The 27,462-nt window shown below is 54.6% G+C and overlaps 1 protein-coding gene across 2 annotated transcripts in view; it reads left to right on the top strand.

The window, feature by feature from the left end:
* Positions 1 to 27,462, top strand: part of PRKCB (protein kinase C beta) — a 95,807-nt gene that overhangs the window by 42,320 nt on the left and 26,025 nt on the right. For both annotated transcript variants that reach the window (XM_069029697.1, XM_069029696.1), the window contains exons 4-9: positions 8,891 to 9,002; positions 10,210 to 10,338; positions 17,843 to 17,999; positions 18,378 to 18,512; positions 20,525 to 20,621; positions 22,462 to 22,608. In XM_069029697.1, coding sequence (XP_068885798.1) covers positions 8,891 to 9,002; positions 10,210 to 10,338; positions 17,843 to 17,999; positions 18,378 to 18,512; positions 20,525 to 20,621; positions 22,462 to 22,608 — 777 coding nt within the window. The remainder of the gene's footprint in view (positions 1 to 8,890; positions 9,003 to 10,209; positions 10,339 to 17,842; positions 18,000 to 18,377; positions 18,513 to 20,524; positions 20,622 to 22,461; positions 22,609 to 27,462) is intronic.

Here is a 27,462-nt window from a genome sequence, read left to right as displayed (position 1 = left end):
GGAAACGACAGAGCACCACAACTCTCACCCTTAAAAATAGAAGTGGTGGGAGCAGGCGGCGTAACAGGCTGCGGAAGGTGGAGGCTAAACACACATTGTCGGTCGCCCTCCCAAAACGGGGCTGTGCCCTGTGACGGGGAGAGAGGGTGCTTGGGGGGATGAGGCTCTCAGGGGGCATCAGCAGTTGGCGAGGTTTTTTTCTGGGCTCGGGTGGTGGCTGTCCCCCCCTCCTGAACCGTGGTGTCTGTGCAGCCTCCACAGAGCGGCTTCGGCACCGACGGCTCTTCCTCCACCCGGTGCAGCAAACCCAGGAGGAGGTGGCAGGGTGGCACTGCTGTCACCCACAGGACAGAAGCCCCTGAGGGCTTCCTGTGCCAGGGACAAGCAGGGACTGCCAGGGGAGGCGTGGGCAGGAGCTGCTGCCTGCCTGGAGAGAGGCTTGCCTGGGATACTGGGAGCATCCCTCTTCCATCTCCGGTGCCCGTGGCACTACCGGGACCTGTGCAGGGGAGCAGTGGTGTCTGTGTGTGTGTGCACAGCACCTGTCCCAGTGCCCTGGCCCGGAGCGGGTCACTGGAGGGGATGGAGCTGCAGGAGAGGGGTGTGATTGATGGCTTTGAACTCCTCAGCTTCCTGTCTCTGCCCTTCTTCCGGGCAGTTTCACTCCCTGCTGCCGCCGCCGCTGAAAGGGGGCAAGGAGAGCTGAGAAGGCACGAAAAGATGAGGGAATGGTGGTGGGGGGGTGATCCGTTCCCTGAGGGTCGAGCCTGGCCACCCAGGCAGTGCAGGTGTCCGTGTCCCTCTGTGGGATGTGGCAGAGCTCTGTCCCCGCGTGTGCCGCGCTCCCTCCGTGGAAAGCCGGCGGTGCCGGGGGTTTTACAGCCCTTTGCTGTGACATGATGTGGCACTGCGAGGTTCCCTCCGGCCGTGTGACTGCAGCTCTGACACTCACACTTTGTTCTCTGTCATCTCAAACACGCGCAGACGGAGGCAGCGGGGCCCCGGCGCGTCGCACGCGCTGTGACCCGCTTCGGGCTGTGGGAGGTGAATGTCACCCAGCGGATCTACCTGCTTTGATAGGCTTTGATAGGCTCCTGGTGCGTGCCGAGATGGAACCTCGCTTGTAAGGCTTTAGGTGCAGTGCGAGGGGGAAGGAGCTGGGGGCTGAGCAGAGCCCCAGCTCCCGCCCCAGCTGAGCGGGTGCCGGCGAGGGGACACCGGCCCACGGCTGGGGGTGGCCCTGGGAGCGGCCGGGTGGGTGTCCGGGGAGGCAGAAATGCTGAAATCCCTTCACCTTGCTCGAGGCAGATGAGGCTTGGCAGCGGGCAGGGCCGGGATGCAGCTGCCTGCCCGTGCTGGCACTGCCACAGCCCCGCGCAGCTCCTGGAGGGCAGCGGGGGCTGCAGGTGCCGGGGGATGCTCCACCTGTCCCCGCAGAGCTTTGGCTGAGGGGACACAGGACGTTCTGCCTTCCCTCCCACCAGACCTGCCCGAGCTGTGGCACACGAGGACAGCGAGGGGCCCTCGGGCAGCCAGGTCCCAGCTGGTCTCTGCGGCAGCTCTGGGTGACTGTGGGCAGCCTCTGCCTGGGAAGGAAAGGGTCTAAATAAAATTGTCACAAATTTAACAGACCCCACTCGATACCAGGGCTGGTGTAAAGGCCCTTGGTCACATTCCCTGTCACTCACTGTTATCCCTGAGGGAGCATCAGCAGCATGGCACAGGCAGCAGACAGGTAACAGCTGCCCAGCACTGTGAATTAATCTTTTAATACATAACTTCTGGAAATGAAGAGGGAATGTAATTCTTGGGACTAAAGCAGGGAGAAAATGGCCCTTTTATAGCACTTTTTTTTTCTTTATTTTTTTTCTTTTTTTTTTCTCTTTAGCAAGGGGCACCAGAGCCCCTCTGGTCTCTCCCCTACCCCTCTGACATGGGGGTGTCGCTGGGGGATGCAGGCAGGACAAGCTTCCCTCCTCCTGCACTGTCAGTCTTGCTCTTACAGCAGCATAATTATATCTATAATATATCATATTTATAATTATATAATCATATAATCCTTAAGGAGCTTTGAATCAGGAGAGGAAGAGCTCCTTCAACATACAGTAATGCCTTATTGGCTTCAGGAATGAGCCAGGGACAGGGGCTTTGCTTTGAATGATGGAAAGCTGGAGTTTCCCTCTGCTCCATGGTTGCTGATAACCATGGTGTGAATCCAGAGCCACCTGCACTGGTGGCAGACCTGGTGGCTTCAGCCTGTGCTGGTTACAGGGATGTGTTTTTGCAGTTGGAGCAGCAAGCTGGGAACTCTTCCACAAATACGAATCTCCAGTGAATCCTGCAGAAAGAAGGAGTTTAATTTATTGCATGTGTCAAACCTCACAGTGGGTTCATCCTTACAATGGGCCAGTGGTTCTGCTGAGCTGGAGAGGGAAGGGAGCTGTGCAGGGAGCTCAGCAGTGCAGGGATGCTGCAGCCTGGGCTGGGGCTTTGATGCCAGCTGGGATCCCAGAGCTGCTTTTTCCTGTGGCCTAGACCTGGAGCCCAGGGAAAAAAATCTGTTAAAATAAAAATATCTTCTAACTTAGCTCCTTGATCTCTGTGTCTTCATAACGCTGGAGAATTGAGGAGAAAATCAGTTTGCATCTGTACAGTGCTTATGGTCTATCAATGTTTACATTTTAACAACTGGGTAATTCTGATTACTGAACTAAAACTCTTCAGCTGGAAGTTCAGGGTGTGCTGAAGTGCTGTAGGGGATGGAGGTTGGTGCATGCAGAGACAACCCGGGGGGAGCTGGTGTTGCACGCTTGGGGAGCAGAGCAGAATCCTTGGAGACCAGTGAAAGGTCAGAGTCTCTGTCACTGTTGAGTGCTCCCACTTGGGCGTGTTTCTGTTTGATCTGGTGGTGTTTGAACCTCCTTGAGGAGAGTGAGAGTGTGGCTGTGTGTTTAACCTTGCCAAGCCTTCCGCACAGGAGCCTTCCATCTGGGAGAGAGGACAATTACACATGATAGTGTCTCCAAGCAGGAAAAAATGAAAGATTAATTGCTTCTTGCAGCAGGGAATGAAGCTGTAGCTGGAACCGCTGGTGCTGCAGACACGGAGCTATGTTTGTGCTACCCTGGTCTGCAGGCATGGCAGAACTTTGGTTCCACACTGATGTCCTGTCTGCCTGAGATCTGTCCCAGCATTCCTGAAGGGAGAACTGGTGAGGTACTCTGTAGGGGCTGGCAGCCCAAACCCCCCTTCCTGTCCAGTTCTGCTGTTCCTCATTCCCAGCTCTGGCACTCCTGGCTCTCCTGTTGGCAGGAGGCGAAGCTGGTGTGACCACTGGGCTGGAGTGTGTGACCCACAGCGAGTGTCTGACTGACCCACAGCCAGTGTCTGTCTGACCCACAGCAAGGTCTCCAGGACCCAGAGTCAGCCTGTGTAATGTATTCCAGTTGGCAAACCTAATTATAGCTGGAGCTATTAGTAGAATGCATAATTATTTAAATTGTAGACAAAATCATTAAAATGACCTTCTTTGCATGATCCTGTTAAAGGTCATCTAATCAGGATGTGTTAATAAATATCAGAGTTGCTCTGGGAAGGTAACGGGCCAGTGTAGCTACATTTCAATTTTGCATGTAATTTGTCCCCCTTTGTGCTTGGGAAGAGGATTTCAGGAAGAATTTCAGGAAGAATTTCTTCATGGAAAGGGCTCCATGCTGTGCCCCAGGCCCCCTCTCGCCGAGGTGCTGCCTCTGAGCGCAGGACCCCGATCCCTCCTCACAGCTCCTGTTCTTCTGGGCTGCCCTGGCCGGTGCTTTGGCAAATCTTCACAGCCTTCCTGCAACTTGCTGCTTTCTGTTGTCCTGCTAATTAACTTCTCCAGCACTCGTGCTGTGCCATCTGCCCCTGGAGCGAGGGCACCTGCTCGCTGCTCCGCCGGCAGCCGCTGACAGTTCCCGTGGGATGAAGATGTCTCTGCCTTGCTCCCTCCCAGCACCTTCTGGTGCTTTCCCAGCCCCGCTGGAGCCCGGCTCTTTCTCCTGCCAGGCTGCTATGGCTTCAGCCCTGTGATTGAGCAGCTCTTCTCTTGTTGTCTCAGGAGTGGGAGGGGGTATCTGGTGACCCCAGCTCAGATGCAGCTGCTGGCTGAAGGAGGGGCTGGAGCAGCTGGATGAGTCCATGCCCTTCACATGGCTCTGCAGTCCCAGGGCTGGGGCTGAGCTGGGTTTGTCCCTCACTGGGAAGGTGATGAGGTGGGTAGTGCAGCCTGTGCCCACCCGGGTGGCACCAGTGGAGGTCCTGTAGGAGGGAGGTGTTTTGGAGGTCTCTGTGCTGTTCCAGCACCTGGAGGCTGCAGGGAAGGTGCCGTGGGAGCCCCCCTCTCCTGGAGGTGCAATAGAATGACTCTCAAAGCATGTGTGAGTTACCAAATGTGTCTGAAGGATGTTGAGATGCAAATGCTGCTCTGGGAGAGCAGCTGAGCTTGGCTTTTTTCTGCTGCTCAGAAAAGGAGAGTGTTTTATTTGGTGTTGGCAGCAGCAGCCAGAGAAGAACAACTGTCATCCATATCCCTCTGCAGTTGTCTGACGAGAGGATGAGATCTTTTGTCAATAAAAATGTATTTACTTACTGGGAGCTGCCAGGGGCAGCCTGTGTTTGACACGGGAGCAGCCCCAGCGCGGTGCCGGTGCCCGTGGCCGTGTCTGCTGCTGGTCCTTCCCCAGGAGCTGCCTCCTCCTGCTGCCTCCATCCCGCTGCCCGCACAGCCCCTGTGCCCTTGGGCCCTGTGCTCTGGGAGCTTGTCTGGGACTGGAACGCTGTAAACTACAGAAAAACAGTTCTGGTGTCACTCACTGGTGCAGCAATGTCAGAGTGCCTTCACAGTGTGACAGGCTTGGGCAGGCTGCTGAGGAGAGAGTGGCAGAAAAGATGCTGCAGAATCATGGAATCACAGACTGGATTCAGTTGGCAGGGACTGGAAAGGCCACCAAGTTCCAACCCCTGCTTGAGCCCCAAACAGGACCTGTTTTGCTCTTGTGTGTAACCTCCTCTGAGTGCTGTCTTTGTGATTTATTGTGGCTCTTCTCATTGACACAAACACCCATCGCTCTCACTCCCTTGTTCCTGAACTTCCTTGCGTGGTTTTTGCTGGTACGTGGAGCTGTTTCTCACCAAAGGTGTTTTCCAGCCCTGTGCAGGCAGGTGGGGAGATGCAGGAGGTGCATGGTCAGGGCAGCAGCTCCCAGGCAGGACTGGTCCCTGTCTCTGGTGGATGCTGTTGTCTCCAGTTCATCTTCCCCTCTCCCACATCCTGCTGTCTGTAAGAACCACTTGGCACAGTGGCAGGATGCCACCTGGAGCAGTCACACTGCCACCCCTGACCCAGCCTCTTGCAATCCATGCTTTCCCTGGAAGGGATGACAGACCACTTCTGTCTGCTGTGACTTGTTCCCTGCATACCGAGGGGATTTTCCACACGGGAAATGTGGGAATCAAATGTGAGATTTTGGGTGTATGTCCCTGCCAGGGTTTGTTGAGTGCAGGCAGTAAGCTATGGCTGTGTTGTATTTGCTGTTATGCTGTTTAAATCACTATGAAATTCACTTTAAAATGGTCTCTTCACATGAACTGTGCTAATTCTTCTTCAGAGAGATAATTTAAAGCTTGCTTTGCAATGAGACAGGGAAAGCAGCAGCCTCTAATCTCGAAACAAAGCTCTGTGTTCTGTCAAATGCAGCAAATGTCAGTGCAGAGGTTTCAAACACCCTTGGTTGTCTGTGTGGGTCCAGCTGCCCCTTCCCGAGGCTCTTGCTGCAGGAGATTTGGAGTTCCAGTGCTCTGGGAGGCTGGTGGCAGGGACACCTTCCGCTATCCCAGGGTGCTCCAAGCTCTGTCCAGCCTGGCCTTGGACACTCCCAGGGATCCAGGGGCAGCCACAGCTTCTCTGGGCACCCTGTGCCAGGGCCTCCTCACCCTCACAGGGAGGAACTTTTTTCTTATTTACACAAGGAAACAGGAGAAACTTCAGATGCAGTTATTCAGGGTCAGGGATGGGATTCGTTTCAGACCAGTAACCTGCTGTCGAACTGGGGAGCAGAAGCCAGGTGGGTTCTGCCACCTTTGCTGGATCAGTGCCTGCTGCTCAAAGCCACAGCAGCTGCTCGTCTTCCCTGGCTCCCACCCCAGTCCCTGCTCCCGTCCTTTGGTGCAGAGGGGTGCTGGCTTTGTGGCAGCACTGGCTGGGAAGGGAAGGGCAGGGCCTTGCCATGCACTGGCTCTCCTCATGGCATTTTCCAGCTCTGCTCCAAAGAAAGCTGTTCCTGCCCCGTTCTTCAGGCTGGCTCAGTGCTGGTGGGGGAGGAGAAGAGGTTTTTCTTTTATTGGCAAACTTCTTTTTAACCATTCTTGTTTTAAGTCTCAGCATCTGCATACGCAGTGTCCTCGTCAGTCCTGTCTCTGTGGTACAAAAATAGTCTCTTTGTACAGCGACTTCAGCCTTGCTCAAAAACGATCCCTAGAACTGCCAGTTTCTGGCTCTTTCTAAGGCTTTGGTCAAGGTGACACGAGCCACTCTCCACCAGAGCCCAGCAGCTGTTCTCTGCAGGCCTGGCTGCTCCATCACCCTCCCAGCCATTGGGCTTTGCCCCTCTGGGTGTGGGTCTCTCTGGAGCAGGGGGTGGGAGCAGAAGGTGAATCCCCGCTCTGGGCAGGGGGTGCTGGTTTGGGGAACCCAGCCTGTTTTGCCACTTTGCTTTTCCAGCTCCGGCTTCTCGAACTCTGGGTTCCAGTGGGAATTCAACATCTTTCGCATGAAGTGGGAATTGTCTCCTTTTGCTTAAAGCTTGTGTTTTTTATGAATGACTGAAGCTTTCACTTGCCTAAACAGGAATATCTGTTTCTGGAAGGGAGCGCAGCAGCCGAGCGCTCGGGGGCGATCCCTCTCGTGTCACGCGCTGGCACGTGGCTTCTCCCAGAGCTGCCCCACGTTCCCCTGCCCTTGTCTCGCTGCTGAGGGAAGCTGGTGATGGCTGATGCAGGGGGGTGCTGTGCCCAGGGGCTCTGCAGGATGCAGGACCGGACAGCCAGAGACCTCCTCTCTCCCAGGACACTGGCAAGGGAATCAGGATCACAGCATGGTTTGGGTTGGAAGGAACCTTCCAGACCACGTCAAGGTTGAGCCCAGGCTGCCTCTTGGCTGCCTGCCCCAAGTTTCATGGGGAGAAACTCCCCCCACCTCCTGTTCTAGCCTAAAATCCAGGCTTAATTTCTCTGCTGTCTTACAAATGTCTGAGGAACGCAAAAGGCTTTCAGACCTACAGAGTCACGGACAGAACTGGCTGCTTGTCCAGAGGACAGGTTGATTGTGACCCCTTATCCCCTCAACCTTCCTTATGCCATTGCTGGCACAGGAGCTGCTAGCTGCTAGGAGCTGTGTCTGGAAGCCGTTTCCTTGGGGTAATATGTGAGATATTTCCAGTTTCAGTGCCTTGGCTGAAGCCTGTATCAATCCCTGGCACTGCACAGACCAAGTTAAAGGAAGTTCTGTTGGTTTTCCCCATCCCAGGTGCCGTTGGGGTTATCTGTGGTACTGAGCAATAAAGCAGAATGTTGGTGATTAATGCAGCTGAAAGCTCCAGTGCAACAGTGCTGGGAAATTAATTTCAGGGGGATGGAATGTATTGGCAGCGATGTTATAGCTCGCTTCTGATTCCACTCTTTATTTATTTACTCTGCTCGGAGTGCCCTGAAAAGGTGTCTTTGCTAATGCCCGGGCAGCTTTCCAGGCCATTAAAAAGCTGCTCAGCTCAAATGACAGAGCCGGGAGCTGAGCCTCATCCCTAACCCTTAAACAATTAACCTGAGATGAAATCAAGCTGCTCTGTGCCGGAACCTTCCCTCTTTCCTGTGCTGCTCCCAGGGGTGTGGAGCCCCAGCAGCCTCCTCTGCGCAGCCCCACTGCTCCAGGCTCTCCCGAGCTCCCAGAACTGTCCTCTCCTGCATGGAAGATACCAAGAAATGCCAAACCCTTGCTCTGCCACAGTGCTTTGTTCCAGTGCTTGGTTCTATCTCCCTGCTGAGTTGTTTCTTCTGGAAGTTTTCACTGGCACAGGTTGCCCAGAGAAGCTGTGGCTGCCCCTGGATCCCTGGAAGTGCCCAAGGCCAGGCTGGACGGGGCTTGGAGCACCCTGGGATAGTGGAAGGTGTCCCTGCCCATGGCAGGGGATGGAACTGGACAGGCTTTAAGGTCTCTCCCAACCCAGACCATTTTGGGATTCCATGATTTGGGTTTGTTTGGCTCTAACTCCTGCTGATCCTTGCTGGAGCCCAGGAGTTTGCCCGGTGCCTGCAACAAGGGATAAAGGGATAAACTGGGCTCTACTGGGTCTGCATCCTCTGCTGCTGGGCAAAAATCTGCCCTTGCTTTTAAGAAAGCTCAGAATATTAAAGTATCCCCTAAGCAGCTTGAATGCTTGGGAGTGTGAGGGGAGGGCTGGCACCAGAGCACAGAGATGTTTCCTGGGCAGGCTTAATATAGATGGAATCATGGGTTTTTCCTGCTCTGCATGGAAGTTGGGCAGTGTCCAGCCCTTCTGTTGGTTCATACCTACCAATTTCACCTGGTGTTTTCCATGCTAAGACTGAGTTGTTGAAAAACAGTAAATCCCCAGCCAAGCCAGTGCATTGCTTGTTCATCGTTATGGCAACACATATGAAGAGGAATAAAGCTGGATCCTGGAGGTTGCTGGAAAAGGTCCCCACGAGTCAGTGGCAGTTGACTGAAGTCCATTAGCAGCACCTCCGGAGCCAGCTGGCACTTGGAATGGGAAGAGCAGGGGTGCCTTGCCAACACTGGATGGAAGTTTATAATCTTTGTCCTTTATTTCCCTCCCAGGATCCCCGGAGCAAGCACAAATTTAAAATCCACACGTACTCCAGCCCCACCTTCTGTGACCACTGCGGGTCGTTGCTGTACGGGCTCATTCACCAGGGGATGAAATGTGACAGTAAGTGACTGACGGGATGGGGGCTCTGGCTGCAGCACGGGGGCTCAGGCACCCCATGGGGGGCTCAGGCACCCCAAGTCCTGGGCTGCAGCCAAGAGCCTGTGCCCTCTGCCCCCAGTGTGGAGCTGCAGGGCTCTGAGTGCCCGAGGAGCACAAGTGGGCACCTTCTCACCCAGTGTGGGGAGCCCCCGGGGCTGCTCCAGGGAGGGAGGAGGGAAACGTGTTGAGATGGGGGGAACCTCCCTGCATCCCTCTGCAGCAGCATCCCCCCACATCCCTTTCTACAGCACCCCCACAGCCCCCACTGCAGCAGCATCCCCCCAAACACCCTCTCCAGAAGCACCCCCACAGCAGCATCCCCTGCAGCATCCTTGCAGTACCCGCCCTCCACATCCTCCCCTGCATCCCCCCTCGTCCCCCCGCAGCATCCTTGCAGCATCGCCCCTCCGCACGCCCGTTCTCCAGCGCTGGCTCCGAGTGACACCCTGTGGCCGTGGCCGCGCGGTGCCGCCGCCTCTCCCGGCGCTGCCAGCGGGGGAATTGCTGCGCAGGGAGGAGAAAACGGGGGGTGGAAGCAGAGGGAAAGGATGGAATCAGTAATTTTCCAAGTTAATCCTGTATGTTCCTATTTAAGGGGACTGGGACATGCAGCGTGTGCCGGCGCTGGCGGCGGGAGCAGCGAGCTTGGCTGCTCCTTGCTCAGGGATAGGGAAGTTTGGCTGTCGTGGGAACAGCATATTCCTTAGAACCTGGGGCATCTTGCCAAGGGGAAGTGAACTGTTTTAAAATGTAAATACATATATATGTATCTTTATATATAGATAGATCTTTATACCTCTCTGTGTGTATACAGATACACAGGTAATTTCTAATGCCCCTGTTTGGCTCCTGGTGGATCCAGCTGAGCACTTGGCATTGCATCCGGGGGGTGAGGGAAGAGAAGTTTAATGAGTCAGCAGAACTCAAGTATTTTAACAAGGGCCCAAAGCCCTGGGGTCTCTCAGGCAGGACCCAGAGCTGCTGGCGGTGGGTCCCTGTGCCCAGGCTCTGTGGAGTCTCCAGCTGCCTTTGAAGGTCCATTTGCTGTGTGTTTATCCCAGAGTCCCTCACAACATCCCGGTTTAAAAGGAGGACAGGTTGTCCCCATCCCCTCCTCACAGCCCTGGCAGCGGTGACAGGGTGCTGAGTGTCCCCTTCTGTCCCCCAGCCTGTATGATGAACGTGCACAAGCGCTGCGTGATGAACGTGCCCAGCCTGTGCGGGACGGACCACACAGAGCGCCGGGGCCGGATCTACATCCGGGCGGACATCGACAAGGACGTGCTCACCGTCGTAGGTACGTGCATGACAGGGGCTGCCCAGGGCGTGCAGTGGCCGCTGTCAGTGCCCAGGAGCCCTGGCAAGGGGGACAAGGCTTTGAGCCTTCTCCGGGCACACTCCGGCCCTCTGGCAAAGCCTGGCTGGGGCTCCAGGGCTCCATGTATTGATGGCACTTCCAGTCACGGACTTTTCAAAGGGCTTTTTGAATGATGTAAAATTTCAGCGTCTGCAGGACCCTGGGAAGGGCGTGGTTTGTGGCAGGGAACAGGATTTTCCCATCTCTAGAGGCTTTTGCCACCTGGATTTTGAGTTCCCAGAAAATAATGCTTCCCCCATGACCTATAAGCACCTCACAAAACATTAAGCCATGTTCTTGTGAAGCCTCTTGTCCCCAGTATGGGGACACCAGACCAAGATGTGACTCTGGGGGCTGGTGTCTTGTGAAGCAGTGCCAGCGGGGTCGGAGGCAGGGATTGCTGTCCGTGGGCACGGCAGTGACAGTCCCTGTGGGTTTGTCTGGTGCAGGCTGAGCCGTGTGGGGAAGGAGGCTCCTGCCCACGCGGGGTGACCAGGCAGCTCCGGGCGTTTCAGCTCCGCAGGGGCGGCCGAGCTGTCGCGGTTATTCCCGGATGAGTCAAAGCCAGGGGTGTGAAGTGCCTCCCCTGTGCCCACGCTGCCAGGGCTAGTGCCCCTGAGTGGGCCGGGGAGCCCAGGCTGGGACACCCATGGAAACACCGGATCCTTCTCCATCATCCCACTGCCCTTGGCTGGCTCTCCTGCAGGAGTCTGGTTTCTCACATCCTGTCACAGTCAGAGAAGCCGTGACATCCCCAGGGTTTGTTTCTGTGGGATGGGCTCTGTGGGATCCCATAGATCTCCTCACTGCTCTGATGGGTGCATGTCCCCTGGGGAGAGCCATCAGGAGTGTTCTCAAATAAAACACAGAGTTGTTGAAAATGTTAATGAAAAATGGAAAAAAGTTGAGGAGGATTTTATAATTTTTTTTTGTTTGTTTTATTCGTCCTTAAAGGACAGCCTCAGTGAACGAGGCAGAACTATGTTTTCAGAAGTCCTGCTTCCCAGGCACCTTCCTGAAGGTTTGACTTACTGACTGTGGAGGTCTTTTCCAACCTGAATGATCCTATGATTCCCTCCAGTCTCCATCAGATGCCAGTGGGGTGCAGAGCTCACCCTCCTGCTGGCACCACAGGCTCCCTGGCACCATGTTCCCACCGCTCCGGAGGCAGAAGCTCCCCAGGCCCGTTCTGTGCAGCTGGATTTTCATTTCTTCAGCTGGCTTTGAAAGGCTGTTTTATTTCTGGCCCCTTATGGAGGTGTTGGTGAAAACGTGTCAGCTGCTGGCTTTTCCAGAACGGAAGGGAAGCGTACTGAGCTCTCCAGCTCTGCCATGGAGCTGGCGGAGGAGTGGAAGTGCTTTGGGAGAGGAGAGCTGGGCACTGGGGAGCCCAGATGGCCCTCGAAGCACAAGTGGGCACCCAGCCCTTAGGAGAGGGAGCCACCCAGTGCTGTGCTGGCACTGCAGAGGGACCACCTGGAGTCCTGGAGCAGCTCTGGGCCCCTCACGGCAAGGAGGACACTGAGGGGCTGGAGCAGGTCCAGGGAAGGGAACAGGGCTGGGGAAGGGGCTGGAGCACCACGAGATGCTGAGGGAGCTGGGAAAGGGGCTCAGCCTGGAGCAAAGGAGGCTCAGGGGGGACCTTGTGGCTCTGCACAACTCCCTGACAGGAGGGGGCAGCCAGGGGGGTTCGGGCTCTGCTGCCGGGGAACAGGGACAGGAGCAGAGGGAACGGCCTCAGGCTGTGCCAGGGGAGGTTCGGGTTGGATATTGGGGAAATTCCTTCATGGAAATGCTGCCCAGCCCTGGCACAGCTGCCCAGGGCAGGAGTGGAGTCCTCATCCCTACAAGGATTTAAAAGCCGCGTGGATGTGGCACTTGAGGACGTGGGGCACTGGTGGCCTTGGCAGGGCTGGACTGGATGACCCTAGAGGAATTCCCCAACCCCAGCAATGCCTGCAGGAGCTGCCCTGGCTGCGCTGCGGGGACTCGGCGGGGCACGGCGGGGAGGCAGCGGGCGGGGGCAGAGCCAGGCTGCCTCTGAGCAGATTGCTGGTGGGAAATGCCCTTTACACGTTTCCGCAGGAACCCCAGCGTGGGGCGGGCAGGGGCTGGGTTTCCGTCGAGGACGGGAGGGGCAGCCCCGGAGCCGGGGGTGGGAGGCAGCACTGGCCGGAGGTGAGCCCACCTTTGGTCCCGCTGCTCGGGAAAACGGGGCTGCTGTGATGGGGGAGAGCTTCTCGCTGTCTCACCAGCTGGGGGACCCTTGCCCAGGAATTTCGGGAGCTTTCCCGCGGCCAGAGCATCCCATCTGTGACGTGAGGAAGGTGCCCGGCGCAGGGAGGAGCGGGCAGGGCAGGGCCGGTGCCTGCAGGCGGCAGCACGGGCACGGCCAACTCCTGTTGCATTTTCCTCTTCGAGCTGACAAATTCAATAGGGATTTGCCGTATGCTCTTCAGCTCTGTGCTTTTTTCTTTTCTTACTGTGATTTTTTTCCCTTTTCTTTGTAAAGCCGATCGTTCACTCCCGATGGCAAACACAGATTTTTATAGAATCATTGAATCCTGGAATCGTTTGGATTGGAAGGGACCTTAAAACTCATCTCTGAAGCTCATGGGCAGAGACACCTTTGACTAGACCAGGTTGCTCCAAGCTCCACCCGGCCTGGCCCTGGACACTTGCAGGGATGGGCAGCCACAGCTGCTCTGGGCACCCTGTGCCAGGGCCTCCCCACCCTCACAGGGAAGGATTCCTTCCCAATATTTAGAATGTGGATGTGTCTCTGAGCCCCTGGTGCAGGAGGCAGGCGTGCAGCAGGCAGGGCATTGCCTGGCTGGTGTGGGACAGGAGCAAATGCACATTCACAGTCCATGTCCTGCTCTGGGCTTTGAACAAGTGTCTTATTAGTGGGAAAAAGCTGCAGAACAAAGTAGGAGATGACAGCAAATTAACGTGGCATCGAGGCATTGCGCAGTTCTGCTTCCGTAACAGCAAAGCTTCCAGTGCAGATTATGCTGAGCCTGTCGTATTAAGGGCCATGAATATTTGCATCTGGAAAATGGAGGGTGGGGAGGGTGTGAAGGCTGGGAGTCCATTAAAGCCATTGCTGCTCCGGGGTGGAAGCTGCGTGAAGGACTCTGCGCACGGCTCCTCTCCAGGGCCGGCTCTTCCCACCACGTTCCGGTGGGAGCTGCGTCCATCGTGTGTCAGAGCATCCCACTGCTCCTGCATCTCTCCTCTCAGGGGAGCGGTGGGGTAGAGGGAGAAGGTCTAAAAGGTACCAAGTTTAAAAGGGATTAAGAGGCCGCACTGAAGGGTTTATGCTGTGGGGTCAGGGTATGTGTGGGCAGTGGGGAATCTCCAGTGTGGCCTTTGCCTGTGTGTGTGGAGCAGAGGGTGCCCTGTGCTCCTGCAAGAGCTGCCTGACGGGACCATCTCGGGTTCCCTCTTGTCCCTCGGGAATGTTGGCCACGTGCCGATGTTCCCAGTGGTTCCTGCACAGCTGAACCCCCCTGGCAGCCCTGGGCCCACGGTGCCAGCTGAGCCCCCCGGCACTCCTGGCAGTGCCTGCCGGCACCGGAGCTTCCCTATTTACTTCCTGATGAGGGAAAACAGTGACCAAAACTGAAACCAATTATGCCGTGATTAAATAAACGAGCTGGAAGTGCGTTAATTAATAATCACCGGCCCAGGCAGATGCAGCCATAATGAGTCCTGTGCCTTTTCCATTGTATGAACATGTGCAAATATATTGTTATCAGAGCATTAATTAAAAGTTTTAACTCACAAGGGTATTAATCCGAGTGCCGGGTGCTGGCTGGGGTAGGGCTGCTCCTGGCTGGGGATGTTGGTGCTGCTGCAGGGAGGAAGATGAGTGCTGCAGGTCAGCCTGAGGGCCCTTCCCTCCCCAAAATCCCATCCAAGAGCTGTGGAATCGAGGGCCAGTAGAGGTGATGGGCTGGGATGATGGGGTGGAGCTCTGACCTCTCCTTGCAGGGAGCCAGGCTTTGGAAGGGTTTTTTGCAGATCCATAGAATCCTGGAGTGGTTTGTTTTAAAGACCATCCAGCTCCAAGCCCTTGCCATGGGCAGGGACACCTTCCATTAGACCAGGTTTCTCCAAGCCCTTGAACCCTTCGGATGTGACAGCCAGTTTCCCTGGGCAGCCTGTGGCAGTGCCTTTTCCTTTGGAGGGCAATGGGAACAGAACTTCCTGCACTGAATACGCTCTGTGGCCCTGTGTGCTCTGAGAGGAGGGGACAGGATGTGACAGCCCATGGCAGCTGGCTGGAGAGCAGGGTAGGAGTGGGTTTGTTGTGGGCTTTTTTTTAATTTCACATCAAAATGAGCCCCGTGTGGCATATTTAGGAAATCACTTTCTGGGGTTTGTTTATCCAGTGTATTAATCTCGCCTTTCCTTGAAACCCTGGGAGCTGGGGAAGGGGCCTTGCCCTGCTCTCACAGCCACAGTGAGCTCCTGGCCATGACCTCCGTGCTCCCCAAGCTGCCTGGAGAGCCCATGCTCCCTCCTGCTTTGGGCGTGTGGCAGACTGATGCTGCTTCCCACGTTTTCCATTGGAGATGTGGGTGTCTCTTCCCAAGCCCGCTCCGCGGTTACGGCTGCTGGAGTAACTCAGAGATGTTGTCTGAACTGTTATTGAGAAGCTATTGCAAATTTTGCAGAATAAATTATTCAAATATCATTCACCCAGCTCTGCCTGCCTTGGCCCTGCAAGGCAGAATGGGTGACATCTCCTTGCTGTGGCAGTGGAGCAGTGTCCCCACTGCCACGGGAATTGTGTAGAGGAGGAGGGCACTGCTAGCACTGCCTCCTTAAACCCCTTCGTCCAGAGATGTCCAGGACTTACCAACATCTCATCCTGACCATGGCCTGAGCCCACAGTGGCATCTCCTTGGCCAGACTTGGTGCCCTGAGTGATTTAGGACTTGCTTTAAATGGGATCATAATATTCTTACTCATCACTGTTGATAATGATGTTACTGCTTCTTAATGATGCACAAAACTGTCAGGATATGAGAGATGTAAAACTATTTTACATCAAATTTAACTGTCAAATAAATGCCATAAATGTTGGCGAGGAGCACATCTCCCCTGCCGTGAGATATCGCTGCTGCGCCGCTCCAGGTTTTTATTTTTCCTTCACTTAATTGTTGATTTCTGCTTGAAAAGTCAGGAAGTTTCTTAAGGTCAAGCAGAAGCATTTTGGTTTTTTTAAATGAATAGATAAAATTATTCCCATTAATGAAATTTTGAGGTCTGCACGCTGAGATAATAACATGAGGTAATCAAATCTCATGCTTCAGGGCATAAACTGATTAACTGCGAGGGCCAGGAACGGCTTCTCCTGTTCCTTAAAGAAGCGAAGGGCGGCCTGATAAACAACAGAGGGTTGTTCATTAGTCTCCAGAGGAAGTTGTGTTGGCTGTTGGGACAATGAAACAGAGCAGAGTCGGAGCTGGTTCCGTGTGACATCATTCTGTGTCTCCTCCCAGTGAGGGGACACCGGCCATGTGAGAGCCCAGCGACCCCTTCCAGCCCTGGGCTTGTTCTGCTGCTCACAGGGAGGGTCCTCGGGTGTTTCTGCTGACCCTGGGGCAGGTGAAGGGTGAGGTCACCAGCGAGGACCATCCCACACCCCTGCCTCGGTGCTGCTGGTTGGTGCCCAGTCCTGTGACTGGCACTGGGCTATCCTCCCCTTCCCTGAGGCTCCTGCAGCTCCCCGTGCTGCAGGTGGGCAGGGGCATTGAAAGCACATTTTCATGATCATCTTAAAGCCAGGAAGATGATAAGAGGCAGTAAGAGCCCAGGGTGGGTGCGTGGAGAGGCCCCAGTTCAGCAGGGCACCGGGAGCATCGTTCCCCCTGCCGTGGCAGCGCCAGGGGTGCACAGGGAGCCCCAGAGTGGTGGCACTGGATGGGCTTTAAGGTCCCTTCCAACCCAAACCATTCGAGGATTTGATGATTCTATGACAGCATCGCCGGTGTGGTCCCTTGTGCCACTGTCGGGGATGAAGTCATTCCCTCCCTGCTGCCACAGGGGCAGGAGGTGGCTGTGGCTGTGCCTCCTCCCAAGGGTGTGGGGAGCACAGAGCTGCAGGATGGATGGGACAGCCGGCAGCTCCCGGCAGGCTCACACCTCTCCCTGTCTCACAAGCTGCTGTCAGGGCTGTCACGTTTGATAAATGAGCTTGTTTATAAATGCAGAGTTGAATTTTGGCTACGAGTGTGATTCCGTGGAGCTGGAAATTGGACAGTGCTTCAGGAGGACAGCAATAGATGGCAGATTTTGGGGCATTAATTCGCTTTTCAAAACTCCCTAGTTCCCAACCTCATCAGAAATTCCTTGAGTGAGTTGGGAACTGGGCAATTGGTTTTACTCTTCTGACTCTGAAAGCACCTTCTGACATCCTGTGGTGCTGCACACACACCTGGAGCTCTCCTCCTCCTCCTGGGATTAGGGGGTGAAGCTGAGCCCTCCGTGAGCCTCACAGCAGAGCTGCTGGTGGGACCTGCTGGGATTTCAGGCTGTTCCTGACATGGCAGGACCCTCTGTGCCTGATCCCTGGGCTTTGTGTAGACCTGGGGAGGCAGCTCTGCTCTGGGCTTCCTTGCAAACAGTTTTTCCCCAGTTTATGGCTTGGCTCTATCCTGACCCATCAGACTTCCCATCTCTGATATCTCTGCTCAGGCTGGGGGGGAAGATAAGATCCTTCTCCTGGCAGTCAGACCCTTTTGGACTTAATCTGGGTGAAGAGACTCAGCTCAGCCTGGCTGTATTTAATTTGTCCAAGCTGCAATCCAATTACAAGCAGCTGAGTCACCTCAGGCTCGCTCTTCCCACTCTGCTCCCGCTTCCCGGAGGAGACGCTGCGGCCCTGGAGCCAGGGCAGTACTGCCCAGTGGGCAAGTGATGGTGCCCTGTGGGCATCCCCCAGCTCCCCAGGGCCATGGCAGCTGAGCCCGAGGGGCCCCAGGGGCGAGCTGGGTGCTGGATGTGGTCGCTGCTGCTCCACTGCCTTTGGGTACCAGCTTCCACCCTGCTGCCACTGCGTTGCTGTTTCCACTCCTCGAGGAAAGCTCCATCCCCAGGCCCTCACAAATCAGTGCAATTCTGCTTCCCAAGGGGCAAGAGGAAACAAATCAGCTTTAAACTGCTTAAAACTGAGAGCAAACAACAAATCATCCTGTCAGAAAGTAAAAATAATCTCCTGAGTCGACCCTGCAGCCTCCCCCATCCAAGAGAGCTGTGTTTGCTCGGCGTTAATTATGTCGTTCCTCATGTAATGCCCATGTCTGCACAGATCCAGTTTAATTCTGCTTTTAATCACTATTTTCACACTTACTCTTGGCACACAGGGAAGTTGTCATTTGTTGGGTATTTTTATAGCTGGAATACTGAATTTAATTCTTTTTCTCTTCCCCAGTAAGAGATGCTAAAAACCTAGTTCCTATGGACCCTAATGGCTTGTCAGATCCCTACGTGAAGCTTAAACTAATCCCTGACCCCAAAAACGAAAGCAAACAGAAGACCAAAACTATCAAGTGCTCCCTGAATCCTGAGTGGAATGAGACATTTAAATTGTAAGTACAAGGAAAACATTTAAATTTGCAAAGTGAATTTTCTCACCACCAAGAATTAATGTGACTTTATTTGCTCTGATTTAATTATTCAGAGGATTGAGCTGATTCAACTGAGAAATGATTCTTTTTGATCTGTAAGTGGCACAGAAGCACTCAAACCTCTGCCCTGACCCCGCTCAAAGCCGAGTGTGTCAGGGCAGGAACTCTATGCTCTGTGTGAATTGGATGTACCTGGGAAATTAAATCTTGGAGACCTCAACAGGCCTTGAGGACCATCCCTTCCCTTTGAATCTGTGTTCTTGTGGAGCATAAGGGGACACGGTGGTGTGGGAACAGCTTCCAGGATAAAACCATCCCTTTCCTCTTCCTCTCTTCCAGCCAACTGAAAGAGGCGGACAAAGACAGGCGGTTGTCTGTGGAGATCTGGGACTGGGATCTGACCAGCAGGAATGATTTCATGGGCTCCTTGTCCTTTGGGATCTCTGAGCTGCAGAAGTCGGGAGTGGATGGATGGTGAGATGTGATTGTTTTATGAACACTGTGGGCACAAAGCAGCCCAGAGTGCTGTAGGTGGGAGGTGTGGCAGCCCCTCAGACCTTGCCAGCTTCCTTCTGCTCCAGTCACCTGTCCCAGCTCTGTGGAAGGTGCTGCTCCACCTTTGAGGCTGGTGAGGGTCACTGGTGCCATGGGAGTTGTCTGTGTGGTGCCCAGAGGTGCCAGAGCAGTGTCTGAGTGCCCAGCATGGGCTGGCTTTGTGGGACCTCCTCCATGTCCTTGGGCTGGGGGCTTTGGGGGGTTTTTCCTTCCCAGGGGCACACACAGGTACCCAGGACTGCTCTGCCTGAAGGGCTGGTGCTCCCGTGGGGTCTCATTGTGGGGGCTTGGGGAGGAGCCAGCCCTGCCTGCCAGCATCTGCCAAACAGGCATTTTCCAGCATTTTCTGCTTGGATTCCCTCAGTTTCTGTACTGGAGAGACACCATGGTTTCCTCAGGTGTGTGGGAGAGCAGGGCTGGGAGGGGGTGCTGGGGGGCCCCCTCTGAGCTGTGACTCCTGGCTGGAGCTGGTGGGCTGTGGAGGGCACTGCTCAGAACAAGGAGGAGTTACAACGTGTGTGATTACAGCTGCTCGTTAGCACCAAGCCATGAACGCAGTGGGTCTGGAACACCCCTGGATGGGTGTCTCCATTTCCATTTTATCTCCCCCAGCAGGACACATGGTGCCTTATTGCCCTGGTTTTCCCCCAGGCACTGGTGCCTGAGAGCTGTGTTACCTGTCCATGGCGAGTGTAATAATTGAAAAGAGACACTGAATGTCCTTTGGAGACTAAGCCCTGCATGTAATTAAGCTGCATTCCCAAGCTGAGTGAATACCCCAGACTGGTTTTTCCACCATAGAAGCTGGACATACCTCCCTGAGAGCAGAGAATGGAGAGGAGGAGGAGGAGGAGGAGGAGGAGGAGGAGGAATTAGGTGGGTCAGGTGCCCACACTGTGCCACTCCTGGGCAGAGCTGCAGGTGCTCCTACTGCTCTCCAGCCTCATCCTGTCCCTGCTGAGCTGGGCACAGTGTGTGGCACAGTGGCATGGCCAGGCCCTGATGGGGACACGGCTCCTACTCTGGAAAACAGCAGGAAGCTGTCACTTCCCCCCGAATTCCCAGTCACCTGTAAGGGTGTGTGTGTGCCACGCGCTGCCAGCTCCTGGCGCAGCCCAAAGCCTGAGCACTTTCCAGCCTTTTAAAAATCGTGTGAGTGGAGATGTAAGTAATTTTCCTTGTAACAGTGCTGGCTGGAGTAAAGCAAAGGAGAAGGAGCTCTGATCTATATTTCATATCTAAACAACTGCAGTTAATGGAGAAAACAAGCTCAAAGGCAGAGCCTGTGCCTGTGCTGTGCAGACAGGGCTTTGTTCCTGGAGCAGCCTCTGCGATAACACCCGGCCAAGATCCATCCTGGACGCGGAGCCTCCGCTGCCAGGGCTGGGCTGTGCCCCCCACAGGGTGAAACACCTGGGATCTGAGTGGCATTTCCACGATCTCTGGTAATTGCTGCTTAAGCTTTTCACCTCTTTTGGAGGAGCATCCTGTGTGTGTGCTCAGGGTTGGCAGCTCCAGCCCAGTGTTGGCACGTTCCACGTGCTGTCCTCGTGGGGCAGCTGGTGGAGAGGGGGTTTGCCCACACCTGTTCCCGTGGCTGTCATGAGAAACACGTGCTTGTCTGTGGGGTTTGGGCTCAGGATTGGTTTGGAAGTGACGCCAGTGCTCTGTGTGCCCACCACAGCAGGCAGTGGATGTGCTCCCTGGGCTGTGGGGGTCCCCAGGACAGCAAGAGACCCATAAACATCTCTCCACCCCTTGAGGGTCTGGGGCTTGCTGAGGAGGATGGTTTGGGGATTCTTCTGACTTTGGGGAAGGGTCCTCTGGATGCTGGTATGGCAGAAGCAGAGCTGTGCTGGAGCAGAGGGGAGGTCCTGCCTCCCTGCAGCCCCGCCTGCCACCCTCACCCCGTGTTCTCTCTGTCCCTCCAGGTTCAAGCTGCTCAGCCAGGAGGAGGGCGAGTATTTCAATGTCCCGGTGCCTCCCGAGGGAGAAGAAGGAAACGAGGAACTGAGGCAGAAATTTGAGGTGAATTGATTTTTCTTGGACTCAGGGGTTTTTCCTCACTGCCTGCCTGCCGTACCCCCGGCAAGGGACTTTCCCTGCCAGCTCTTTCCCTGGCAGTACAGGGAACATGGAGCAGGGTCCAACTCCCCAAAGAGGCTCCAAGGAGAAATGTCTGTTTACTTCTTAATAAGCCATGGAAGTTCTTGCTGAATGATTGATCCAGACATTGCTGAATTAGCAGATCTTTGCTATTTTTCAGTGTAGCTGAAATCTCCACAGAACCCTGGGAATGAGTGTGGTACATCTGGAGGCTTACATGCAATGAGCCATACAGAAATAAGAGAGTTGCCCTTATGGTTCTCAGCGTGAACTCTGTAATTGTACCAGAGACTGGAGAGTTAGCTCCTGTTCTCCTTCCTTTTTTATCTTATTTACACACAACTTTCCTGAATATCCAAGAAAAGACAGTTCTAATACAACACTTGGCTACAACCAATGGTTTTTGGCTCTACAAAGAACTAGCCCCTGGCTTTTATTGTATTTCATGGTGTTCCAGTGGTGTTAAAATGGTCTGGGAAGTCAGATGATGAGTTGTCTACTGATCAGAAAACGCATTGTCCAGAGGTACCAGAGCACACCTGTCGCCTCACCTTGCTGCATGTTCCCCACTCCTTCCTTGGGGGCAGTCAGTGTCTCAGGCAGGGAATCCCCTTCCAGCTGGGCTTGTGCTGGCACTGGGAGTGAGGAGCGGAGTGTGCTGGAGCCTGGAATGTGCCGGGGCAGAGCCGTGGTCACACCAATTGTGTGTGAAAATCCCAGAGACCATTCCTTAGGTTTTCAGTTGCAGGAGCTTTTCAGATGCTCAGAGGTGCTGCAGGTGACCTTGAGTGGGGAATTCTGCAGCCTGCAGAACCTTGGGAGAACCAATTAGCAGCAGCAAAGGCTTGAGATTCCCTGTGAGGTGCTATCTGGAGGGGCTGCCAGCAGCAGCCAAATTGAACTGCTGGGATCGGGTTAATGGAATTTCATGCTAGGCTGAGCTCGGGACAGGCCTCACACTGCCACACATTTCTATAAATTAAAAGGGAATAAATTGTGAGAGCTTTTACGGGAGGAGAATCTGCGCATCACAGCCCCCGGCCTGGGGAGGAGGCACCGGGCCACTGGTGGGGTCTGGTGTTTAAAAATGGGGGGCTTTGTGAGGGCCCTCAGTGAACAGCTGTGATGGCTGGGGGTGCAGGAGGGGGCTGGCTGGCTGTCTGAAGGGCTGGCTGTTCTGGACTGTTCCAAATGGATTTGTGGCTTCTTCTGTGATTCCCTCCAGTATGAGATCCAATCACAGAATATCTCAAATGGAAGGGACCCATAGGGCAGTAATGGATGTGGAACTGGATAAAAAGTCCCATGTTTTGCCTTAATGTATTTATATTCACCCCTCTTTTTCTGGTGAGGTAAGAGACAGAAGCCAGTTTTTGCCCCAAAAGAGCTTATTTAGGCCTCTTTCCTATGCTTTGGATGACCTGGACATGGTGTAGGGTAGCATGGCAGTCTGCTGTGTCCTGCTGGCATGGGGACAGGGGTGACCACAGGCAGGGGTGATTCCCAGTTGTTCTGGCAGAGGTTAATTGGGCAGCAGCTGAGCAGTGCCATGTGCCAGGGCTGGCAACTTCTCCAGTGCCTCTCTTGGTGCTGTCCCCATCACGCCCATGGAAAAGGCTCCCGAGGCTCAGGGTGGTTTTTGAGCTGGGAAAGAGCTGTTGAAGTGGGAGTTCAGGAGCACCCACTGGGTTTATAATGCCCATTCTCCCTGCTGTTCTCAGTAATGTTTTCTCTTCTCCCTGCCCCATCTCCACCTTTGCAGAGAGCCAAGATTGGAACCGGCTCCAAGGCTGCGGATGAGAAGACAAGAAATGCCATTTCCAAATTCGACAACAACGGCAGCCGGGATCGGATGAAGCTTTCGGATTTCAACTTCCTGATGGTGCTGGGTAAAGGAAGCTTTGGGAAGGTGAGGTACCACCTTGGCACTGTCTGCACTGAACACGTGTTCTTTGTGGCCAGGTGGCTGCTCCAGTGTGACCTGTCTGGGCTCTGACTGGGAGCACTGTTGTCACAGTGCTGGGAGCCCAGCTTGGCTCCTTCCAGACTGTGGCCACTGTGTCACAGCAGGGAACACCAGAGATGTCTGATGAGACCATCACAAAATCCATCCTTTTGGGAAGCAGGGGATGAGCTGTGTCTTTAAAGCTCTTTCTTATTTGGTTGGGGCTTTCTTCTTCCCTAATAATTACAAGTATACAGGAACATTTTAATTAACTTCCCAGACCGGTTGTGAGTGGTAACAGAATTTCATTCTTCTGGTAATTATGTGACTTGGAGCTTTCATTTTTTTTGGGATCTTGCCAACTCTCTTGATTTCCATTCGGGATCCCAGCGCTCCAGGGGCCTCTGGGGCTCTGCAGGAGGTGGGTGCAGTGTTTGCTGGTGTGACAGCTGGCTCAACCCCACTCTCATTAGTGAATTGCCTTAATTGCAGGGAATATTGCTCTGCCTGCAGGCTCATTCCTCGGGCAGGTAGCAGAGATGAGGAGGGTGCACAGGGATGCTCCCCGGAGCACAGGGGTGGAGCAGGAGCAGCCCTTCCTTCCCCGCCTGTCTGCTGGCACTGGAGCTTTGAAAGGTCCCAGCTTCTCTACAGGCATTTGCTCCCTCTCCAGAGGTGGAGAGCTCAGAGATCAACGGAAACATTTGTGACAGACAGGGAATGGGGAGCTCCTGATGGTCCCCAGCACCCAGAGCGTGAGCCCTGGAGCTTGGCGTGGTACCCCTTTGCTGTGGGTTGGCATCCCGGGGAGCAGGAAAGCCCCGTGCCTCGTGCCCGTGCTGCTCTCACAGAGAAATGTTCCCTCTTCCCTCCCTCCCAACACCTCATCCCTTTCAAACCCAGTGCCTGGCATCTGGAAACTCTGTGGTTGTGCCGTGTCCCCCGCCGCCTTCTTCCCTTAAATTTGAGAAACATTAGCAAACTCCTCAGTCGGCTCTGGCTTATATAAGGGAATGTGTGACAGAAACTGTTCCCTGGAACAGAATGTTATAAATATGCTAATTAGCGCTAATTAAAACAGCACGTTGGTTTCTCCGGGTAGATGCAGCCTCGCCCTCACGTGTGCCTGCACTTCCCCAGGCATCCCTGCTGCCCCGGCATCCGGCACGGGGACACCCAGGTGCCGCGGCTCTGTAGCCACTCCCTGTGCAACCAGAGGTGCCAGATGTTCGGGAGGAGTCAGGCAAAGGGGCCTGGAGCAGGGAGAACAGCCCAGCTCCCTGCAGCTCCCCAGCCCTTGGTGTGCCCAGCAGCTGGTTGTGTCCATGGCCCTGCCATCCTTCTCCAAGGCTGGCACCGTGTCCTTCCCTCTCCAGGGCTGGCACCTGCTCCTGTGCCTGCCTGCCTGCTGCCAGCCTCCCTCCTCCCAGTCCCTTCTGGCTGGGAAAGCTCTTGGACTATAATCACACTGTTTTAGTGAGCCTCTGTCTGTCTCTATTAACCCTTTGGCATCAGGACCTCAGATTTACTGCTCAGTATTTTGCTCTCTCCACACTCGTCTATCCAGGGTCAGGAGTACAAACGTGTTGGCCTTGGTGGAGTTTGACAAACTTGCTTTCTCTATGTTCAGAATATCTCCAGTTCTTATGCTGGAGCATTCCCAAACAAATACTGTATATTACAGGAATAAATCAAGTTAAATATCAGCTTTTTTCTGCATCAATAAAAAGTTAAAAAAGAATGCAATCTGCTTCCCAGCGAGCACGCTGGCAGATGGAGGTCCCCCGAGACAGGCAGCAGGGTTTAGGGGGTGGAAAATGGATCTGGCTTGGAAAATAGGGGCTTTGGGGGCGTGTGGTCCTGGCTTGGCATGTTCAGCCCCAGGACACAGATGCTCCCTGTGCTCCTGGTGCTCTGGGCTCTCCGTGGGCTCCCCAGGACCGTGGCTGGTGGCAGCTCAATGGGGCTGGCACGGGCAGGGAGACGCTCCCACGGAGGGAGGCAGCGCTTGGCACAGCCCACCCTGGGTTTGCTTTGCTGTATTATAAATAGAGGAAAGTGAAATTAGGTGGCTTGCTCATATTTTTACAGCTAATCAATCTGTCGTGCTCTCGAGCTGTCAGGCTTTTCGGGGTTTGTGTTGTTTTGCTGAGCAGGGCGGAGCCTTTGGCCGCTGCAGTTCTGGATTCCGGTGCAGTGGGAGAGTTTTCCTGGGCTGTGATAACCTTCAAGCTGTGCAATGCTCTGCTCTCCTCTCGGTGTGAACATGGCAGGAGGGCAGGGCATGGGCAAGGCTGGGTCCCTGCTCCCTCTGTCACCCATGCACATCCTGGGCTCTGCACTGTGCTGGGGACACTCGGCTGTTTGGGTCTTTGGTATTTGAACACCTTCAGATGTCAGGAAGACATCAGGAGGAATTTCTTCCTGGAAAGGGTGGCCAAGCCTTGGAAGGGGCTTCTCAGGGAGATTTAGAGTCCCCATCCCTGGAGGTGTCCAAGGAAGGCCTGGAGGTGGCACTCAGTGCTCTGGGCTGGTGACAAGGTGGGCATCGGGCACCTTGGCTTGGACTTGATGATCTTGGAGGTCTTTTCCAACCTAAAGGATTCTGGGATTGTGTAATACAGGAGAGGGGAATCCAGCCCAGATGTGCCTCAGGAGTGCAGCAGTGGGTGGTTTCCAGCCTGCCCTCCTGGGCACACACTTCACACCCAGCCATTCCCTGTGTGTGCCCCAGCTGACTGTCAGCAGCTGGAAAGTCCTTTTGCCTTTCACATCCCAGGGAGCAGGGCTGGCTCAGCTGTGCTCAGGGCTGTCGTGTCACTGGGAAGCTGCTTCATGAACCATTCACAGCCATGTGTGGCCTTGAGCAGTTTTTGCATTTATGGTGGTGCCCCAGCCAAGCTGCGCCTCGCACTGCAGAATGGGGTGGGAGCCACGTCCTCAGCATGGTCCCTTCGGGGCAAAAGCAGATGCCAGGCTCAGAGGCTCCCTGCTTCAGTTAACTTTCCTCTGAAAGGGTTGTGGATGGCAAGGCAGGTCTGTATATAACTGATATTGTATATAATGCTCTTACACTCAGGTAACAGGTTTAATTTCCCCTCAAAATATGTTCCTGGAGTGGTTACTTCTTCTTTTCCACCAATTTTGAGCAGCCAAAGCTCTTCTGCTTTTGTCACCTAAAAATTAGCTCTGGTTTTAGCACCTGCATGTGGTGCCTTGTAAAGCTCAGCTTGTGTAAAATGGTGATAAATGGAGGCAATGAACCAGTTCAGTTTGGGCAGAACCACAGGGGAGGACAGAGGTGCAGACACTGTGTGAGGCAGCTGTGTCTGCTGCCCTGGCACAGAAACAGGGAATGTCTTGGGTTGAAAGGCACCTTAAAAATCACCCAGTGCCACCCCCTGCCATGGGCAGGGACACCTTCCACTGTCCCAGGCTGCTCCAAGCCCCATCCAACCTGGCCTTGGACACTTCCAGGGATCCAGGGGCAGCCACAGCTGGTCCCAGTGCCTGTGCCTTGCTGGGTTCCATCCCAGCACCACAGCAAGCTGCTCTGGGTTTCCAGTGTTCTTCAAGGATCAGCGGGTGAATAAATCCCATCCCTGATGCTCCCGGAGCCCACAGCTCAGCCCTGCCGCGGGATGAGCCGGCGTGTGGCCGCTGCAATCCCACTGACGGAAATGGGAATGTCAGCACCTTCTCCAGAGCACGTGGCACTGAGGAGCCCCAGTGCCCCTCCCAGCTAATCCTGACAAGCAGCGTGTCAAGGACAGCCAGGCTCCCCCGGGCCACAGCCGAGCGCCGGGAACGCGCCAGAGCTGCTCCCTGTTCTCTGCACTCAAACAAGTCAGTGGCCCCAAAGACCTTGTCCTTGGGCTGTGTCCCCTGCCTCGTCATCCCTGGTCCTCAGGCTGCCACAGAATGGAATCACAGAATCATCAGAGGGCTTGGAAAAGCTCTCTGAGAGCATTGAGTCTAACGCCAGCACTGCCACCACTACCCCCTGTCCCCAAGTGCCACATCTACACATCTGTTAAATCCCTCCAGGGCTGGAGACTCCCCCAGTGCCCCGACAGCCTGTGGAACACAAGAGGGCTGGAACAGGAGAGGGTTAATTCTGCTATCCTTGGTGCCTATAAAGTCACCCTGAGACCCATTCATGTGTCCTCTGCCCATCTGCCCCAGCCTGAAGCACATTTCAGTCCCACTGTATCGATGTTGACTTCACATAATTTATTTCCAAAACTCCCAAGCTGCTGTTCCTGATGTGACTGGAGGATTTCTGCCGACTCCTTCAAATGAAAAGCAATTCAATTCCACCCAGCGCTCCAATCTAAGGCGATGAGAGAGCGTGAGAGAGAAAACGGGAAGCAAAGTGAGGTTTCAGAGTCAGTTTATTTGCTGGCAGCCCAAGGAGCAGCTTAGGCTGATGGAGTGTAGTGGGTTGGGCAGGGGACCCTCGCTGGGTTGATGGGATTAACCCGAGGGATTTGCACCAGCAGAGGCAGTGAATCCCATTTACTGCAATAAATGAACCTGCGCATGGGTGGGACTGGTTGGAAATAGGAGGTTGGATGGATTCCTATGGCTGAGAGGGGCCCTGGCTGGGCGATGAACCAGCATATGATGGGGTTTGCTCACTGTTGTGGAGGGAGGGGGTGAGGCAGAGAAAATCATATGGGTTTGTTTTTACTATTCACTAGAGACTAACTCTTTTCCACTTTAAATATTTATTATCAACTTGTAATTTGATGGACTCTGTGTTCAGCCTCTTGACACTCTCCCCCAGTGCTGGTGACACTGTGCAGGTGCCAAACC

Source organism: Aphelocoma coerulescens, chromosome 14, assembly GCF_041296385.1.
Source record: "Aphelocoma coerulescens isolate FSJ_1873_10779 chromosome 14, UR_Acoe_1.0, whole genome shotgun sequence".
NCBI classification, from domain to species: Eukaryota; Metazoa; Chordata; class Aves; order Passeriformes; family Corvidae; genus Aphelocoma; species Aphelocoma coerulescens.
The sequence above is the reverse complement of the archived record's forward strand: the minus strand, read 5'-3'. Positions and strand labels throughout refer to the sequence as shown.